Source organism: Microtus pennsylvanicus, chromosome 6 (genome assembly GCF_037038515.1).
Source record: "Microtus pennsylvanicus isolate mMicPen1 chromosome 6, mMicPen1.hap1, whole genome shotgun sequence".
Classification (NCBI taxonomy): Eukaryota; Metazoa; Chordata; class Mammalia; order Rodentia; family Cricetidae; genus Microtus; species Microtus pennsylvanicus.
In genome coordinates this window covers 26,731,838-26,749,419 of record NC_134584.1, presented here as the reverse complement: position 1 = coordinate 26,749,419, position 17,582 = coordinate 26,731,838, and the positions used below count along the sequence as shown (strand labels likewise).

At 42.9% G+C, this 17,582-nt stretch overlaps 1 protein-coding gene across 1 annotated transcript in view; it reads right to left on the bottom strand.

Annotated features, from left to right (window-relative positions):
• Ttc23l (tetratricopeptide repeat domain 23 like) overlaps positions 1-17,249 on the bottom strand; it is a 51,536-nt gene extending 34,287 nt beyond the window's left edge. Inside the window, exons 1-5 of the mRNA XM_075977804.1 lie at positions 17,182-17,249; positions 10,391-10,574; positions 5,701-5,824; positions 3,562-3,718; positions 2,381-2,506 (exon numbers count right to left, since the gene is read on the bottom strand). Of these exons, the coding sequence (XP_075833919.1) occupies positions 2,381-2,506; positions 3,562-3,718; positions 5,701-5,824; positions 10,391-10,574; positions 17,182-17,249 (659 nt within the window). The remainder of the gene's footprint in view (positions 1-2,380; positions 2,507-3,561; positions 3,719-5,700; positions 5,825-10,390; positions 10,575-17,181) is intronic.
• Positions 17,250-17,582: the final 333 nt, after the last annotated feature.

Sequence of the window (17,582 nt, the reverse complement as noted above, 5' to 3'; positions counted from 1 at the left end):
TCAGTTAATCTTTCTCTGCCTTGTTTTCTTATCTGTCAAATAAAACTATTAAGAATGCCAATCCTCGACTTCTCTGCTCATGTTCTCCCTCCTTCTGCTCCTCATTGGGACCTTGGGAGCTCAGTCCAGTGCTCCAGTGTGGGTCTCTGTCTCTATCTCCATCCATCACCAGATGAAGGTTCTATGGTGATATGCAAGATATTCGTCAGTATTGCTATAGGATAGGGTCATTTCAGGTTCCCTATCCTCAGCTGCCCAAGGAACTAACTGGGGACATTGCCTTGGGCACCTGGGAGCCACTCTAGGTTCAAGTCTTTTGCCAACCCCAGGGTGGCTCCCTTAACTAAGAATTGTGCTTCTGTGCTCCCCTATCCAACCTTCCTTTATCCCAATCATCCTTTTCCCCCAAGTTCCCCCCATCCTCCCCTTCTCCCTTTTCTCTCCCCTTCTCCCCTTACCCCCATCCCACCCCACCCCCAAGATCCCAATTTTCTCCCCGGCAATTTTGTCTACTTCCCATAGACAAGAGGATAACTATATGTTTTTCCTTGGGTTCACCTTCTTACTCAGCTTCTTTAGGTTCACCAATTGTAGACTCCGTGACCCTTATTTATGGCTAGAAACCAATTATGAGCAGAGAAGTCGGGACCACGAGGGGTGCACCCACCCACTGAGACAGTGGGGCTGATCTATTGGAAGCTCACCAAGGCCAGCTGGACTGTGACTGAAAAAGCAGGGGATAAAACCGGACTCTCTGAATATGGCGGACAATGAGGGCTGCTGAGAAGCCAAGGACAATGGCACTGGGTTTTGATCCTACTACTTCATGTTCTGGCTTTGTGGGAGCCTAGCCAGTTTGGATGTTCACCTTCCTAGACCAGGATGGGGGGGGGGGGGACTTTGGACTTTCCACAGGGCAGGGAACCCTGACTGCTCTTCAGACTTGAGAGGGAGGGGGAGAGGAGTGGGGGGAGGGGGAGAAGGGTGGGAGGACGGGGAGGGAAATGGGAGGCTGGGAGGAGGAGGAAACTTGGTTTTTTTTTTTTTTCCTTTTCTCAATAAAAAAAAAGAAAAAAAAAACCTTATTAAAAAAAAAAAAGAATGCCAATCCTCATAGGTTATGGCCAGGCCTGAATGAAATAAAATTCCAAAGCACTCGGGACAGGGTATGCTATGTGTTATACCTAGTAAGCCTTCTAACACTTAGTACACACACAAAACAGATACTCAAAGACCGTGGTGTGGATGAGCAAAATAAACACTAGAATTGATTGAGAGAAGGAAACATGAGCTTGTTTCACGTAAGGCAGAGCACTTTAAGTACTGCCTTTGGGAACAGCAGGAGACATCCACCAGATTCTAACCATGTCCCGTTTGACTTCTAGAGTCATGGCTGTTTTAAGGAGGCAGATGTGACGCATGTGTTTCATTTATTCACCATTCCGCCATCTGCCCCCCTCCCCCCCGCAGTGCCCAGTGCTTATAGCTTTTAGAAAGATTTCTTTCCAGGATGTGATGATATTTGAAAAATCTGAGGAGCAGTAAACTTTCATCATTTCTTTTTCCTGATAATCTGATGGGCCCACTTTCCTTTCTAAATACTCGATTCTCAGAGGATCCTTAACTCAACTCAGAACGGTTTCGAGTCTTGCTCTGGCTTGGACACACGCCGTGGGCTTTGTTTCTACACAGGATAGCGCTTTCCCTAAGCGCGCATGTCTGTCCACAGCTCTGGTAATCGTCTTAAGTGTTCTTTCCTTATCTGCTAAGATGCCACACTTGATGGCAAAAGTAAGGGGCAACTCAGAAAAACAAACCAACCCCAAAGTAAATGCAAGAGCGTTACGGTACTGCAGGGCAAAGGGAGGCGAGCTCAGCTCACAGATCAGCTATGTCCTGGTGAAGTCACCTTCAAGCAGCAGTGCCCAGCCTTCCTAATGCTGCCACTCCAACTCAGTTCTCCTCATGGCGCGGGGATCCCGAATCATAAGATTATGTTTTTGTTATTTCATAACTGTTAGGAATCACAATGTGAGTATCTGACAATGCAGGATGTGTTTTGCGACCCCAAGGGGTCACAACCCACAGGTGAGTTAGACTCACTGCCTTCGACCCATTGCTCAGCCTCAATTCAGTCTCCTGGCTCTTGGAGGAAACCACATCTTACTGACCACCTCAATGGCGGCTGTGAAAATTAAGCATGGCAGTGTACCGTAAACTCACAGAACCAGTTGGTATGTATGACCTCTTCTATTATCCACTGGGCTCTGGGCTATGTGCTCTGAACATTTCCCTCCTTTTATCAGGTCAGAGATAAAGGGGGGAAAAATCCCAGACCTCATTCACAAAAAGTTTCTGCTTCTTTATAACCAGATCTTACCTGCCCAAAGCAATGGTTAGGTCTTTCTCCGAGATTTGGCTTCCACCAATGCTTCCGTTGTTTAACTCTTTCAGTTGCTTCATGTTTCTGCCTGCTTTCTGCAGGTGGATATAAGCCTGTTTGCCTGTGGAGCAGTCAAGAGAAATGCCAAGCACACTAACGGTCACTGTACAGGGAGGGCAGTCTATCAGTTCACCAAAGGGGCCCCTGGGAAAGCAAAGCAGAGTTTGAAAATAGGTATTTATTTAACTGTGTTCTCGATTCTCCATGTGGATGTCATCAAGAAGGGAGAATTCTCTGGAAAAGAGCACAGCCTTGGGTTTCCTGTGGCGGCTGCCTGAATCCAGGTCTGGAATGGGGAGTGTCTGCGAGAACTAACGGAAACTGTAATTTATACTACATTTCCTTTACAGACACTGACTGCCTGACAACAGTTACTCATTTTCACCAAACTGTCTCATAGCAATGGGAAATGAGAGCAACTAATTATGCTGAAAGGGACTTTTTGGTTCATTTCAGAAACCCAAGAAAAGCAGGTTTGGGGCCAGAGGCAAATACCAGGGAGGAAAATCCCCTTAATTCCCAGACATCCTTCCATTTCCCGAAGTTCAGTCTCTGCCCACTGAGGGTGGAACAGCAGAAGACCACATATCAGCTCTACAAGCTGACAGACCCAGCATAGAGGAGGGGTAGGTGGGGAGAGCTGGGGCCTTCTGAGCTTGGAATGTCCAAAATCACTCAGGAACTCTACTTCTCTTGTCATCTCCCGAGAGAGGAGAATATAAACAAAGATCAAAACCACACGTGTTTTGAGGACAGACATTTGATATCACTTTGCTTTCCGGTGTCCGGAAAAGTCTGTGTATCAAGAGTTTGTGTACTAGCATGATCCTACTGGAAGACGGGGGAACCCTGATGAAGTGTAATCCAGTCAGGGCAGATGCCCTTGATGGACATGGTGGGTTTCCAGAACCTTCCTCCTTCTTTCTCATCTCCTCCCTGGCTATAAAGTAAGTGTTTTTTCTTCACTAGGCACTCCTGGATGCGTACCTTTTTAGGTGGACCTTGTGGAGGACCTAGCTGCTCCCAGTTTAACAGGAGCCAGTTCCATCTTCCGCCCTCCCATTTGGCACGTGGCCTATAACCTTCATCTCCAGATCCACCTGGGAAAGAAAGGATATCGGTTTTGCAGGAGCCAGGCGATCCCCAGAGTATAGTAGAGCATGACCAGAGCTCCCAGGATTTCCTTTTTCTCCTTGTCTGGGGTTATGTTTCGCTTCCAGGTCAGTAGCGTGCCCCTGGCCGACTCAGCGTGTTTCTTGGCCTGAGATGGAAGGCCTGAGGAAGGTTACAGAGGTGTCAAAGTTAGGAAATGTCAAGAAAAAAAAAAAAGACAATACATAAGGCATGTCCCAGTAAAGGGTAATTCTCAAAGAGCAGAAGGCAGATAGTGTGGTTGTCAGGTATGGTTCTTAATCTAGTGAATCACAGTATTAGGGGTGTTTAGATAGCACAGACCCCCATTTCTAACCTAGGCCTAGTAAGATGGACTCTCTAGACAAACAGACCCAGGAAGTGCTATTTTGAACTCCACAGATGTGGACCTCAGTTTAGAAATCCCTAACTGAGAAGAATGGGAGCTGAGCAGCCCCTCTGAAATGTTGTTGCAAATACATGTGACCTTTTCAACTTGCAAGCTTCTCCATCTGCCATCCGAGTAGCAAATGATGCTCATTATGAAAGTTGCCCCTTACCAAGCACATGGAGACATACGGGGCTAGCTTTCAGCTTTCTGGAAAATACATTCTATAAATATAAGGGGTTAGGAATGTAATTACTTCCATCTGAGGTTCCTTTTTGTCCAATCCAAGATGAAGCTGGTCATACTAATTGGTCACACACACTCACACACACACACACACACACACACACACACACACACACACTCACAGACACACACCCCAATTCTAAGTGCAGTGAGGCTCCGCACTAGGGAAATGCAGGGAATGTCAAGCCCCAGCTAGACAGAACTGGGGGGGGGGTGTTCCTCTTGTTTTCTTAAAAAAAAAAAAAAAAGGTATTCCCGAGAACTTATCCAAGCTATTTGTCCTTTTAACAGAGGTAGAAGGCAGACTTGAGAACACTGCCTGTTGGATTACTGCCTCATCATCGACCCTGACTCACATCTTTCCTTTTCCCCATGGGAAAAGAAAAGGGTCAGACACCACCCTGTTCCCTTCCACTCTACAGAAAACTAGAAGCAGCGCTCACTTTCGGCCCTCTCTGCAGGCATCTAGGGCTGGCAACCATGGTCATTCCTGCCAAGTAGGTCTCTTGAGCCCTGAATCCTCACTTCACATCACTGGCTTGTTCCTAAACTATTCTGCTTTGCCTTTGTCCTTGGAGCATGGTTTCTCTGCGTGAATCCAACTCAGTTTTCAACCAGGGTAATCAGAAAGGACTGGCCGATGGCGCCCACAGCCCTCATATGTTCTAAATGTGCAAGACCTTATTGGGTTGCAACAATAAAAGGAGCAAAGGCTTTTCTGGAACGGCTCTGAACATGGTCCTGAACCCCATGGCTTGAACTTGGTACTCTGTACCAATCGCCCCCAAACTTGTGTTTTCCCAGCTGCAGATCTACTTTTTAGTTGCTGACAATTCTAGTTTGCTTTCTGTTGCTGGATAAACCTGACCACAAGCACCACCAGGAGGAAAGTTTCATGTGTCTTTCAGCAAAGACTCTCACCATTTGTGTCTGAAGAGAGCCTGCAATGTATTGAATAAGGAGTTTTCCATTGGAAAAGACATAGTTCCCACTCACCATGTTCCAGAAATGCCTCAATCTGTTGAAGATATTTATTGAGCCCTCACTGAAAAGTTCTGGACTCAGAGCTTTTACTTGGGTTCCAGTGTTAGCAAATGCATTCACGCTTGTACTCCTGTACCAGAAAACTCTTGGGTTAGCTTTCTGCATGAGCTGAGTGTTTTCACCTGGGAGTCAGCTCCCCATTGCCCTGCTCTTTCTCACTGTGCCTTAGCGTCTTAGCCACAAACTAACACCTGCAGTCCTTCGAAGGATTTGTGAGTGCTAAAGACTGCTACCTTGGCACACAGTGAACAGTCAATAACTGTTGTCACTGTCATCATCTTTATCACTAAGGTACACTGTCTCCTGTGTCCATGGAGTTCCCCCTTTCCCTTGATGAGATGTGGCATGGAATTAAGTAGGGGCCCTCCCAGTCATCCAAGCCCCAAGGGAGGGCTCAGTTTGCCCTCACAGGCTGGCCCAGCAAGACCTGGCTGGGGAAAGCAAGTACCTCTCAGAGTCAGGTAACCATAAGCCAGGTTGGCTAAAGCCTGAGCACACTTCCAGTGTTCTTTCCCAAAAATAATCCGAGAAAGGATGAAACACCGAATCAGCTCCTTGTTTGCTTTGATATTCTGCAGAGAGGGGAAAAAAGTCAGTTTAGGGAAGGAATCGTTTTGCCATTCTGTTTCATCACTGAGTCTGGTTGGCTTCCCCTTACACATATACCCTAAAACCAAGCTTTTCTCATTTCCGCTTTGAGTTTGTCGTGTCTCAGCCACTCCCAGCTTTATGTGGCTGCACAGGAACCCTCCTGACTGCTGCTTCTCTTGTCCGCCACACTCTCTCTTCTATCTGTCAGCCAAGAGCTTCCTTTAGCACTCGTCAGGGAAAGCTTTCATCACAAATAGAGAGAGTGGGTTAAACAGCATCCTTAGTTTCCTGTTTCCTGCCATTGCCACTCCTACCCAAGCCTATCCGCCCCACACCTTCTTCTGTAACACTGAAGAAAATCTAGATTATTTCATCCATTAGTAATCTCGTGGGTAGATGAGAAACAACCACAAAATCATTATCACCAAAACATTAGCAGTGATTTCTTAATATCAAATAGAGCAATAAACCCAATATTTTGAAGGGATTTTGTTTGTTTGTTTGTTTTGTTTTGTTTTTTTGAGACAAGGTTCCTCTGTGTAACTTTGGAGGCTGTCCTGGAACTCACTATGTAGACCAGGCTGGCCTCAAACTTACAGAGATCTGCCTGCCTCTGCCTCCCGAGTGCTGGGATTAAAGGCATGTTTTATTGTTTGGTGTTTTGCTATGTAGCTCAGGCTGGTCTTAAATTTATGATCCTCTTGTCTCTGCCTCATGAGTATTGAGTGAAACCATGCCCAGGTTATCTTTAAAAACAAAGAAAACAAGCAAGCAAAACAAAACGACGAACCAAACAAAAACTTGTAGGCACAACTACTTTGTAAGTATAGCACGCTCTTCTGTCAGAAGTTAATATTTGCTTGTCTTGTTTCCTGATATTAGCACACATTTTCCACCATTGCTCCCTCATATGTTAGCTGGAATACTTCTCTGAATTAAAATTCCTTAGGGCTGGTGAGATGGCTGAGTAGACTAAAGCACTTGCTGCCTAAAACTGCAAGTCTGATGATCTAAGGCTCAATCCCCGATCCCATGGAAAGCTGGAAAGAATTAGCTCCACAATGCTCTCCTCTCATCACTACATGTGCTCTGACGCAGGCACAGGTGCACAGACACACAGTTGTCAAGAATGATAAACAGACATTTCACCCACCTACTTTTTTTGGCTGCCCAGTGGAACAGTTTGTAATGAAAAGGCAGGCTACATGATCATTCTTTCTCTTTGCCTACCCACTTTCAGAACAACAAGCTTGTTCATTGGCTTCCTCCAAAGGCAAGCAAGTATGTTACTGTAATTATTATAAGCTTAAATGCTCTTAAACATTTTGTGTGGCAACATAATCTTTTAAGAGTATAATTAGCTTATGTTACTGTCCTGTATATATAAATCATCCCTTTCTATTTTTAAGGACATCCAAAGTCTTTACCATTAGCCTCCACACGCTCAGTATGACCGTACACTGATCACTTCCTTAATTTCCTACCCCTTCCCATTCTCGCCTTTCTCTCACTGCTGCAAGCATACTGCCCAGCTGCCCCCAGACAGGGCAAACGAGCTCCCACGATGGGCTCCCCTGCCTGAGATGCCCTTGGGAGTACTTGGGTCTCTTACTTCACTTTTATTGTGTTTTATTGTGTTTTAGGCTGTTCTTGGCTACTGTCCTAAAATAACCTGTTCCCTACCTGCTTTATTTTTAATCCATGGTACTCCCATCTGATATTGTTGTTGGTTTACTATCTGCCTCCCCAAATAGACTCTAACTTCCTTAAGAAGTTTATTCCTGCTAGGTGTGATGGCTCATACCTTTAATCTCAGCACTCAGGTGCCAGAGGTGTGTAGATCTCTGTGAGTTAGGGACCAGCCTGGTCTACACAGTAAGATCCAGGATATCCAGAGCTATACAGTGAGACCCTGTATTAAAAAAAACCAGAAAGAGAGGGGATTTTTTCCCTCTCGTTCACTGTTATAGGACTGTACACAGAGAAGGTATATTTACAGCACCCAATGAATGGACCATCTCTTAGAACAATAAGATAAGTGAGGGAGCTCAGGAGAGAGCTCTAGAAGACCACAAACCACACATTTGTGTTGTCATGCATTTCAGTGACTTTACATAGTCATTCAGTGGCTACAGTGGTCATCAACTCCAGACATTAATTTTTAGGTGAAGTCAAAATAGCCCTTTAAGGAATCAAGAGCTAAAGTTCTAGCCAATCTGTGATGTGTGCTGGCTACCTTGCTTTGGGGAAGGTCAACCAAATCCCAGCTCCCTTTCCTGAAATTTGGAAACCTGTACCACCTACCTTAAAGAGTTATTGCAAGAAGACAACTAGTTCATGTTCATGTGATCCAAATTTGTTAAGACTCATCTAGTTATATCCTTCTTAAAATACAGTAACCCTTCATATGGACCCACAGACTGCCTCCTCCCGACTCCTGCATTTCCTACATCAACCAGGTACTTCTGCTTCTTCTGATGCAAGCCACAAGCAAGGGACATCTCCCCACACTTTAAAAATATCCAGTCAGCATTTTGGAGAGTTCATCAAGGGATAATCATAACAAACATTAAGCTCTATTATGAATATAAAAGCAAGTACCAGGAAAACTGCCAGCAGGAAGAGTCCAGAGCCCTGGGTTGGGCTGGCTAACCATTAATAGTTTGTATCACTCTTATACTCCTTGTCCTAGGGAAGCAGTATGGGCTTTAGAGACTACCCCATCACTGTTGCTTACAGTAGTATCCTGTCCTTTAAGGCTGTGATTATTAGACTGAGTGACATTTAACTCCTAAGATATAAATATTTTCATTATCTAAACTGGACAAAGAGTTTCAAACCATGAAACCTCTACTGGTTATGCTGGTTAGTCTGCAGTCTACTTGACAGCAGCCTAGAGTCGACCGAGAAGAGTGACTCTCATCTGAGGAACTACTCAGATCAGATTGGCTTCTTGTCTACGAATTGTTATCTTGACTGCTAATTGGTGTAGGAGGGCCCCAGCCCTTTTCTATGGGCAGAAAATCCCTAAGCAGGTGGATCTGGGCTACATAAGAAAGCTAGCTGGGCATGGACCAGAAAGAGCAAGCTAGAGAGCATCTTTTTTCCATGGTTCCTGCCTGTTGACCCTGCATGAGTCCTGCCATGGCTTCCCTCAGTGATGGACTGTTACCAGCAACCATAAGCTAAATAAACCCTTGGATCTCCAAGTTGCTCTTGGTCATGCTGTTTATTGTAGCAGCAGAAGCAGAGAAGCACACTTGCACTGTGTGGAAGACCCTACTTTGCTTATAGAAATGAGATTTCTGGAATGCATGTGTGAACTGAGGAATCCAGGTTGTGATGGTTGTCCACCGAAGTTCTCAAGACAGTTTGTGGAGGCAGATGTACAGATACCCATTAGAGAGGTAACAGCAGTGTTTGCCTCTAGGGTCCTTCTCAGTCTTCCCTGAGCCCTCTTCCCACTTTCCTCACATGTACTTTAGAATCATTTTCTCTTGGCCACATATGGCCAGAAGTCAGTGTATGAACTTTTCTGTTGATAAACCACAATCTGGGAGCAGGCTGGTGGCCGTGTCCTAATAAAGAAAGTGAATGTGTTGCTATCTCAAGATCCTAGATTTTGAATCCTTTTGTTTATATACCAGTTCAGAGATCAGAATTCCCAAGTCCTTAACTTAACCATATAAATATGTTCACCTTCATTTGGATGCAAACCTCTGCTACATTCTGTTTTGTGTTCTTTGGTTTATGTCTGTGATGTGGGATTCCCCTTTGTATGCTGTGAATACCATTGTTGAATAAAGAAACTGCCTTGGCCTGTTGATAGGGCAGAACTTAGGTAGGTAGAGAAAACTAAACTGACTGCTGGGAGAAAGAAAGGCCGAGTGAGAGAGAAGCTATGTAGCCCCACGGGAGACAGACGCCTAACCTTAATGGTAAGTACAACCACATGGTGATATACAGATTAATGAAAATGGGTTAAATTAAGATATAAAGGCTAGCCAATAAGAAGTTAGAGCTAATGGGCCAAGCAGTGATTTAAATAACATAGTTTCTGTGTGATTATTTCGGGTCTGAGCAGCCATTAAACAAACTAGCAGCTTCTTACAATATGTCTGATTCTACTGTGATCATGACATCCTACCTACATCAATTATCTGTTTGACTACTGCTGTTCTTGGCCTTTTGCTCTACCATCCTGACCCTCTTCTTACCCAAGGATTATCTCGAAACCTTGATATAAGGCATAAGAGACTTGTTAAGATAAGGCTAAACAAACAGCAATTGGGTATGACAAACACCCAATGTTTTAGTTAAAGTTTTGGTTAAAAGTTAAAAGTACGAGCCCTCTGTGAGGGACAAAATGAAATGGGCAGAGAACTGAAGGGTAGACTGGCTCCCCGATCCTGTTCTGCTCTGTTTTTTTCAAGTTCCAACAACGGTTTCCTCGTGTGCTTTATTCCATAGTAAAGGCAGGCAATCTCATGTTATGTGCACACTTTTCAATGACAACCCAAACCCAGTAAATATTTTGTTTGTTTTACCATTTTTTCCTTAATGAGCTGGTCATATTTCCTCTGGCACTGAGCCAGCTTCTGTTTGGGAAAAGACATACAATCAGCAGTCACACCTTCTTTCTGGACCTTGGTGTCTTCTTCAGTCTGATTACACTGACAAGCAGCAAACAACTCATCTGCACACTGTGCGGGGTTCCTGGTTTGCTGTGACCTGTGGGCATAAGGTGGGCATGGATCAGAATTCTCAAAAAGACCCAACAGAAGGCTAAAATATCTGCAGCTGGAGGATATTAACTTGCTTTCTTCTTAGTTAAGGTTTCTATTGTTGTGAATAGACACCATAACCACGGAAGCTCTTATAAAAGAAAGTGTTTAGTTGGGGTTGGCTTAGAATTTCAGAGGTTTAGTTTAATATTGTTATGGCAGCATGCAGGCAGCTACGGTCCTGGAGAAGGAGCTGAGAGTTCTACAATTTGGTCCAGAGGCAGCAGAATAGATCCCTACACTAGGCCTAGCTTGATTATATAAGACTTCAAAGTCCACCTCTGCAATAACACATTTCCTCCAACAAGGCCATACCTACTCCAACAAGGCCACAACCTTCTAACAGCACCACTTCCAATGTGCCACACAGTCAAATGCATGAGTCTATGGGGAGCCATTCCTATTCAAACCACCACACTGTCTCAGTTCAATTTTAAATAAAGATATACAGTAAACTCACACTACTCTCAGAATCCAGCATCTATGCAGCAATGCCGTAGCTCAAAGTAAAACATCTGGCAAGCTTGTCACCTTGCATTAGAGTCACAGTTATTCTGTTTGTAAACTGTGTAACTCTGAGTAAGTGCTCTTCAAATGATTTCTCTGTAAATGTGGGTTGATGTGAATGCCTGCCTAATGCAGTTAGAAGGACTAAAGGAGCTGACACTCCTGAATCACTGTGTACAGTGAGCAACATTTTGCAAGCACTTCCTTAATGTCTGCTATTATTACTGCAATTGGCCCCATGGCTTGATTTCTTCCTACAAAATGAGAGTATTGAGTTGGAAGACCTTTAAAGTCCTCAAATTTAGATCCAAACCAGGAAAAGGAATGGATACAATGAAATAGGGGACACGAAATAACATTTTGAGGGTAGGCTAACTTCACAGTTCCTCTTTCATAAGTCTCAAAAACCTCAATGTATAATTTGTAATTAGCCAAAGAGAATGCTTTAGTGGCAGTTGTACAGAAGTCGCAGGAGTCAGGGGAAGCTGCGATAGTCACGTGGGTGCTGCACTAAGAGAAGGCAGCTAACCACATTCTGGGTCAAGTGCAGAGCAAGAAGCCAGTGCCTCTTTTGTTGTCTTAGAGACCATTGCGGTAAGAAAGAAGCAAGTTGAGAATTCTCCCCACAAACACCAAAAACACATTAGCAGACAATATAGATAAATCTCTAACTTCAAGGCTGAGCGCAATTTAGAAAGAGGTAGCTGGAAGTGTATTCATGGAGAAAAGACACAAACGTATCCTAACATCACCAGAAAACATAAGTCAAAATGATATGGAATAAACAGAATTCTGACATCTTAAGAGCAATGACAATTAATTAGCAATGTCTCCCATGAGGATCATCTTCATATTCACAAGGGTTCTTAGGGTTCTAACCAATGCAAACTTGTTAAAATAAAGTTTACCTTTCTTAAACAGTTGTAGTAGATCGTGCCTTTAATGCCAGGAGGCTCAAGCAGAAGAATTATGAGTTCAAGGCCAATATGGGCTGCAAAAATGATTTAAAAGAAGAAGAAACACTATCCTTTCACATTGACTACTTGGGAAATATACATTTGTTGTTCTTTTAAATAGGGAATTTAGAGAGTCAGAACAGGAAAATAGATGTCAAGTGTTATCTTTTAGACCAAGTTTGAAAAATTATATAATACCCACTCAGAGTAGTCTCCCAAAGAACATATCCAAAGGCAAGCAGGCATGCCAGGTCATTTGGATAGAGGAGCATTTCTTCAGGCCGGGAAGAAAGCCCTTCCCACAGATGAGCGTGCTTTGAATAAACCAAGAGAAAGGCTGGTGATATGGTGTGGCTGGAGAGCAAGAAATAAACTGGGTTCTTATCCATCTGCTCAATGCTATACTTTCCCTCAGGTCAGGAAATCTCTCTCAGAAGAAGTGATCCAGACACTCCAACTCTTTTTATATGTGTATAATATGTCTAATGTGTATAACAAGAGGACTCTCCAGTGGAAGGTTTCTCTACGACCTTTCCAAGAGCTATTTGTGCTAGCTATCCTCCTCTGTATTCCACCTTGCCCTAAAGGTCTTCATGTTTGTTGTCCTTCCCCATATTTCCTCCTCTACCTTGCTTTACCATCTCCATCTCCATCCCCAGTTTAACCCTTCCTGTTCCATTGCTTTTCTTATTACTACTGTGTTCCACCTTTCTTTCCTTGAAAGCCCCACTTCATGGCCCCTTACTGACTTCTTGACCTCTTTGGGTATTCCAAATAAAGCACACATAAGTGAACATTCAAAACTATCATCCACAGATGAGAGAAAACATATGACATTTGTCTTTCTGGGTCTAGGATACCTTACTCAGAATGACTGTTTTTGGTTCCATCCACTTACCTGAGAATTTCATAATTTCTGAACTGAGTAACATTCCATTTTGTAAATGACCATTATCCATTCATCAGCCAATGGGCATCAAAGTTGTTTCCATTCCCTGGCTATTGTGAATAAAGAGTTGTGATGAACATGGATGAGCAGTTTGGTACTACAACTCTGTAGTACAGTATATGATGAGATACAGGATATACAGTGCTGTGGGTTATATGCCCAAGAGAAGTGTAGTTGGATCATGTAGTAAAGTGAATTGAAATGGAGGTACCCCATAATAGGGTGACAATGTTCTTATTAGACACAGGAGGCTAACAAAAAAAATCCAGGGTCATGAATGGGCTACTTCTTTTGGAGTTGTTGGCCAGTGAAGTTCTGTAGACTCCTAAACATTACAGACTATTGAGAATGGCCCCCATCGACTCATATTTGAAGGTTGGTCCCCAGTTGGTAGAACTGTTTGGGAAGGATTCTCCTTGTTGGAGAAGCTGTGTCACTGGGGGTAGGCTTTGAGGTTTCAAAATTCCATGCCATTCCCAATTAGCTCTCTCTGCCTCATGGTTGTGTCTCAAGATGTACACTCAGTTATGACTCCAGCACCATAAACACCTGCTTGCAGCCATGCTTCCTGCAATGATGGTCATAGATTCTGAAACTGTAAGCTCCCAATAAAACTCTTTCTTCCTGAGTTGTCTTGGTCATGGCTCACAGCAATAGAAAAGTAACTAATCTATAGCACACCCCTCCTCCCAAAGCCTAGGCATCATTTCAGAAGTGAGAGTGGAAAGACAGTAAGAGCTCGAGGTAGTGGGTGACTGCAGGAAAATGGTGTCTTCTGGATACCACAGAGTGATTACAGTTAGGAACTCACAGTCATTGTGATCATATGTACGAGACCTGCACACGATCAAGCCAGACAGAATCCCAGCATACAGAGAGGAGGTGGGCCTGAAGTCTCAACCTTAGCTGAGTTGCTGTTGGCAACTGATGGATTCTGGGAGAGGGAGTCAGTTCTCTTCAGGGTATCACTCTAGTGGGTGGCTATACACTCAAGAGTGTGTGGTTAGCACAAATTGCACTCAATAGTGACAGAAGAAGACCAAATTGGGTAGGCGGGGAAGGGGGTTGGACAGTATTACAATACATTGTATGAAATTCCTTAAGAACTAAAAAGATACACTCCAAAGGGGGTTCAAAAATTTTCCTAAATTCTACTAAGATACAATTCATATTATAGTCTGATTTAACCTCCCTTCTCTAGTTGCCTCTCTTCACTGCTTCCTCCCACCTCCTGAGAGTCTTGCTGGCCTTCTAGAAGTAAGTTCCACTGAGGTAGGGTCTGAATCACATTTGTTTCTCAAGCCCTATCTAGCTCTCAGTAAATTTAAGCCATTTGTTAGCAAACAAGGAAGGGTTAAAAAAAAAAAAGAACATGAGTCTTTAGACTGTTTAAAAGTACCAAGGAGTGGAGAAACCTGTAAAAAAAAGATTATCAACTCAGAACAGCTAAAGGACATTTTCACTCAATAGAAAACTTTTGCTTGAGCTTCTTATTTCACAGATGTGGTGCAGACGTCAAGTCCATGAAGTCATGAGAGAGAATGCTAATTATGGATATTAAAAATCATAAGCTCTAATGTTTTAATTAAGCCTTGAAAGAGATTATATTGAGATCAAAGCAGCAGTCTTCAATAACAACCTCAAAGAATGACAAACTTTGAAGTCTTCCCAGGTGAGTTGAAAACAAAAATCCCTGAGCTAGCTTGGAGCATTTAGTAAAAGAATGTAAAAAAAAAAAAAAAGGTGGCTGCATGTGGTGGTTTCAATAGGAATTGCCCCCCTCCCTTGACTCGTGTTTGAATGCTTTGTCCAAAGGAAGTGACACTATTAGGAGATATGGCCTTGTTGCAGGAAGTGTGTGGTTGTGGGAGTGGGCACTCTCTCTTGATTGAGGATCCAGATGTAGAATTCTCAGCTCCTTAATATTAACCAGAGACTGAATATTAATTATAAATGCTCCAGTACTATGCCTGCCTGCGTGTTACCATGCTTCCTGACCTGACATAATAGACTAAACCCCTGAACTGTAAGCCAGCCCCAATGAAATGTTTTCCTTTTTAACAGTTGTATGGTCCTGGTGTCTATTCACAGCAATAAAATCCTAAGACACCACATAATCACAAGTGAGATATCTCAGGAAAGTCAGAATAAAAGGAATCAGCAAGGTGAGTGAAAACTTTTTAGGCTGTGACTCATTCCATCTTTTGAAATAACAAATATAAAGCCTGATTGGTAATATATTTGAAGAATGGTTATTTCCAATATGCTGTATTGTGAACTCTACATCTTAAAATGATTTATTTATTTTTATTTCATGGGTATTTTGTATAGGCAGAGATTTCCTGTGCCCCCAGCCATTCTCAAATAACCAGAGTCTTAATATTAATTATAAATGCTTAGCCAATAGCTCCGGCTTATTATTAACTAGCTCCTACAACTTAGATTAACCCATTTCTACTAATCCATATGCTGCCCCAAGGCTCGTGGCATACCTCTCTGGTATGTGGCAACAACTCTGATTCTGTCCTCCTTTTTCTCAGGGTTCTCTGTCTGGCTTGCCCCTAACCTTATCCTGTCCAGCTATTGGTCAGTCAGCTTCTTTATTAAACCAATCACAGTGATATATAGTCACACAGTGTAAAGGGATATTCCACAGTTGTGCCTGTATTAGGTCTGTGCATCTTGTGTATGTAGTACCTATGGAGGCCAAACAAGGGTTTGGATCTCCCAGAACTGGAAACAGGTAGACAGTTATTAGCTGCCATGTCGGTGCTAGGAATTGAACTCTAGTCCTTTGGATGCATAAAATGTGTTCTTAACTGTTGAGTCATCAGTCTCAGAGATGAATATAGAATAAAAAAATATTGCTATATTTTTTAAAAGTCCATTTTTATAGTTCCATAACATTTAACACGATATCTTATAATATATAATCTTCAATAAGGTAACCACTAGCCACGGGTGGCTATTATGAGCATGAAATATAGCTAGTTAGAATTAAAATACTCTCAAAAATGTGAAAATTGGCTGAATTTTGATGGTGCACTATGAAAAAATTGTATAAAATATTAAACAGTAGAAAATATTTAGCAATTACATATAATATTTTAAGTATACTGAAATAAGACAGCATTAAAATCAAACATACTTTTGTTTATTTTTATTACGGCTCTCAGAAAAATGTAAATGCTGTAAGTGGTTGACAGCCGTTGTGTCTCTCCACAATGGCCTGGAATAAAGCAGTGGTTCTCATCTAAGGCAGATTCTGCTCCCTGGGGCCATTTGGCAATGCCACAGACGGGACAGTCTTACTTGCATATAGTGGCTAAAAGCAAGGTATACTTCTAAATCTTCCTAACAGAGAGTTATTCAACTCAAAAAGTCAGTAGTGCCATGAGTAAGAGATAGCTACATAGAGAAAAAGCTAATTGTTGAAAGTAGACTACCTGGATTAAATACCACTAATTAGCCGTGCAATTTGGGCAAACTGCTCAACCTCTCTCTCTCTCTCAGATTTATAATTACCATCTAGACAATGCTGTAATGATGGTCCAGACAGCTCGTCCCTACAGAGTTGTGAAAGGACAGGCACACAGAATCTGCTCAATAAGAATTGATTATTAGGATGTAAAAGTAGGCCTGGAGAGATGTCTCAGTTGCTAGGAGCACTTACGACTCTTCCCAACACTCAGGTCGGGTTGTTTACACCTAACTCCCTGCAACCACCAGGGAACCCAGCACCCTCTTCTGGCTTCCACTCGTGGTCCGAACCCACATAGCCCCTCCCCATTTGAAATTTAAGACAGTAAAAATAAATTAAAAAATGCTTTCGTGTATCCACTGTCTCTTTTTTTCATGAAGTCTTACTCTGATTTTTGTTATGCTTTTCTCCCTGGATTTACTGGAGCTGTTCTAATGCCGCCTTATTTTTATAAACGTGAACATCTTCATAAGTTAGGGAAATACAATTGCCCTCCATCTTTCAGAAGTTATAGACACCAATGGAGGTTATTCCATAATCTTATTAACATAAGGCCCAGCTGTGGACCTTTCTCCTCTATGGAAAGTGCCTGTACAGCTTTTCACCCAGACTTCCCGTAACGTGGCGAGCGAGAATCCTAGCAAGGCCTGTCGGTACTTACAGGTGGAAGCAGAAGTCCCAGTCGGTGTCGTTGCTAACGGTTGGAATGCGAATAGGGTTGGCTTGCATTTTCCTACCAAGAATCACAAATGAGGTCAGTTTGGGGGGAAAGGGCTTAGACGTTTGTTCTGTTTTCCTTCTGCTGGATATTCCTAACTTTATAAATGAAAACTGCTAAATATAAATCTACAAATAGACCACGCAGACCCATGTTGAGAAACTCCTAAGATGATGAAATTGGAGGTGTTTTTCAGAGTCGTATCTCTTTTTCCTGTTGTCTACTCTATATTACGTCCCCAAGGTTCCTTTAAAGTATTTCCTAAAGGGCCCATCTTTTATATTTACTGGGTCATCAGAACAATGGTGACCTGTTCAACTCAAATACTCTTTGGCAGCACTGAG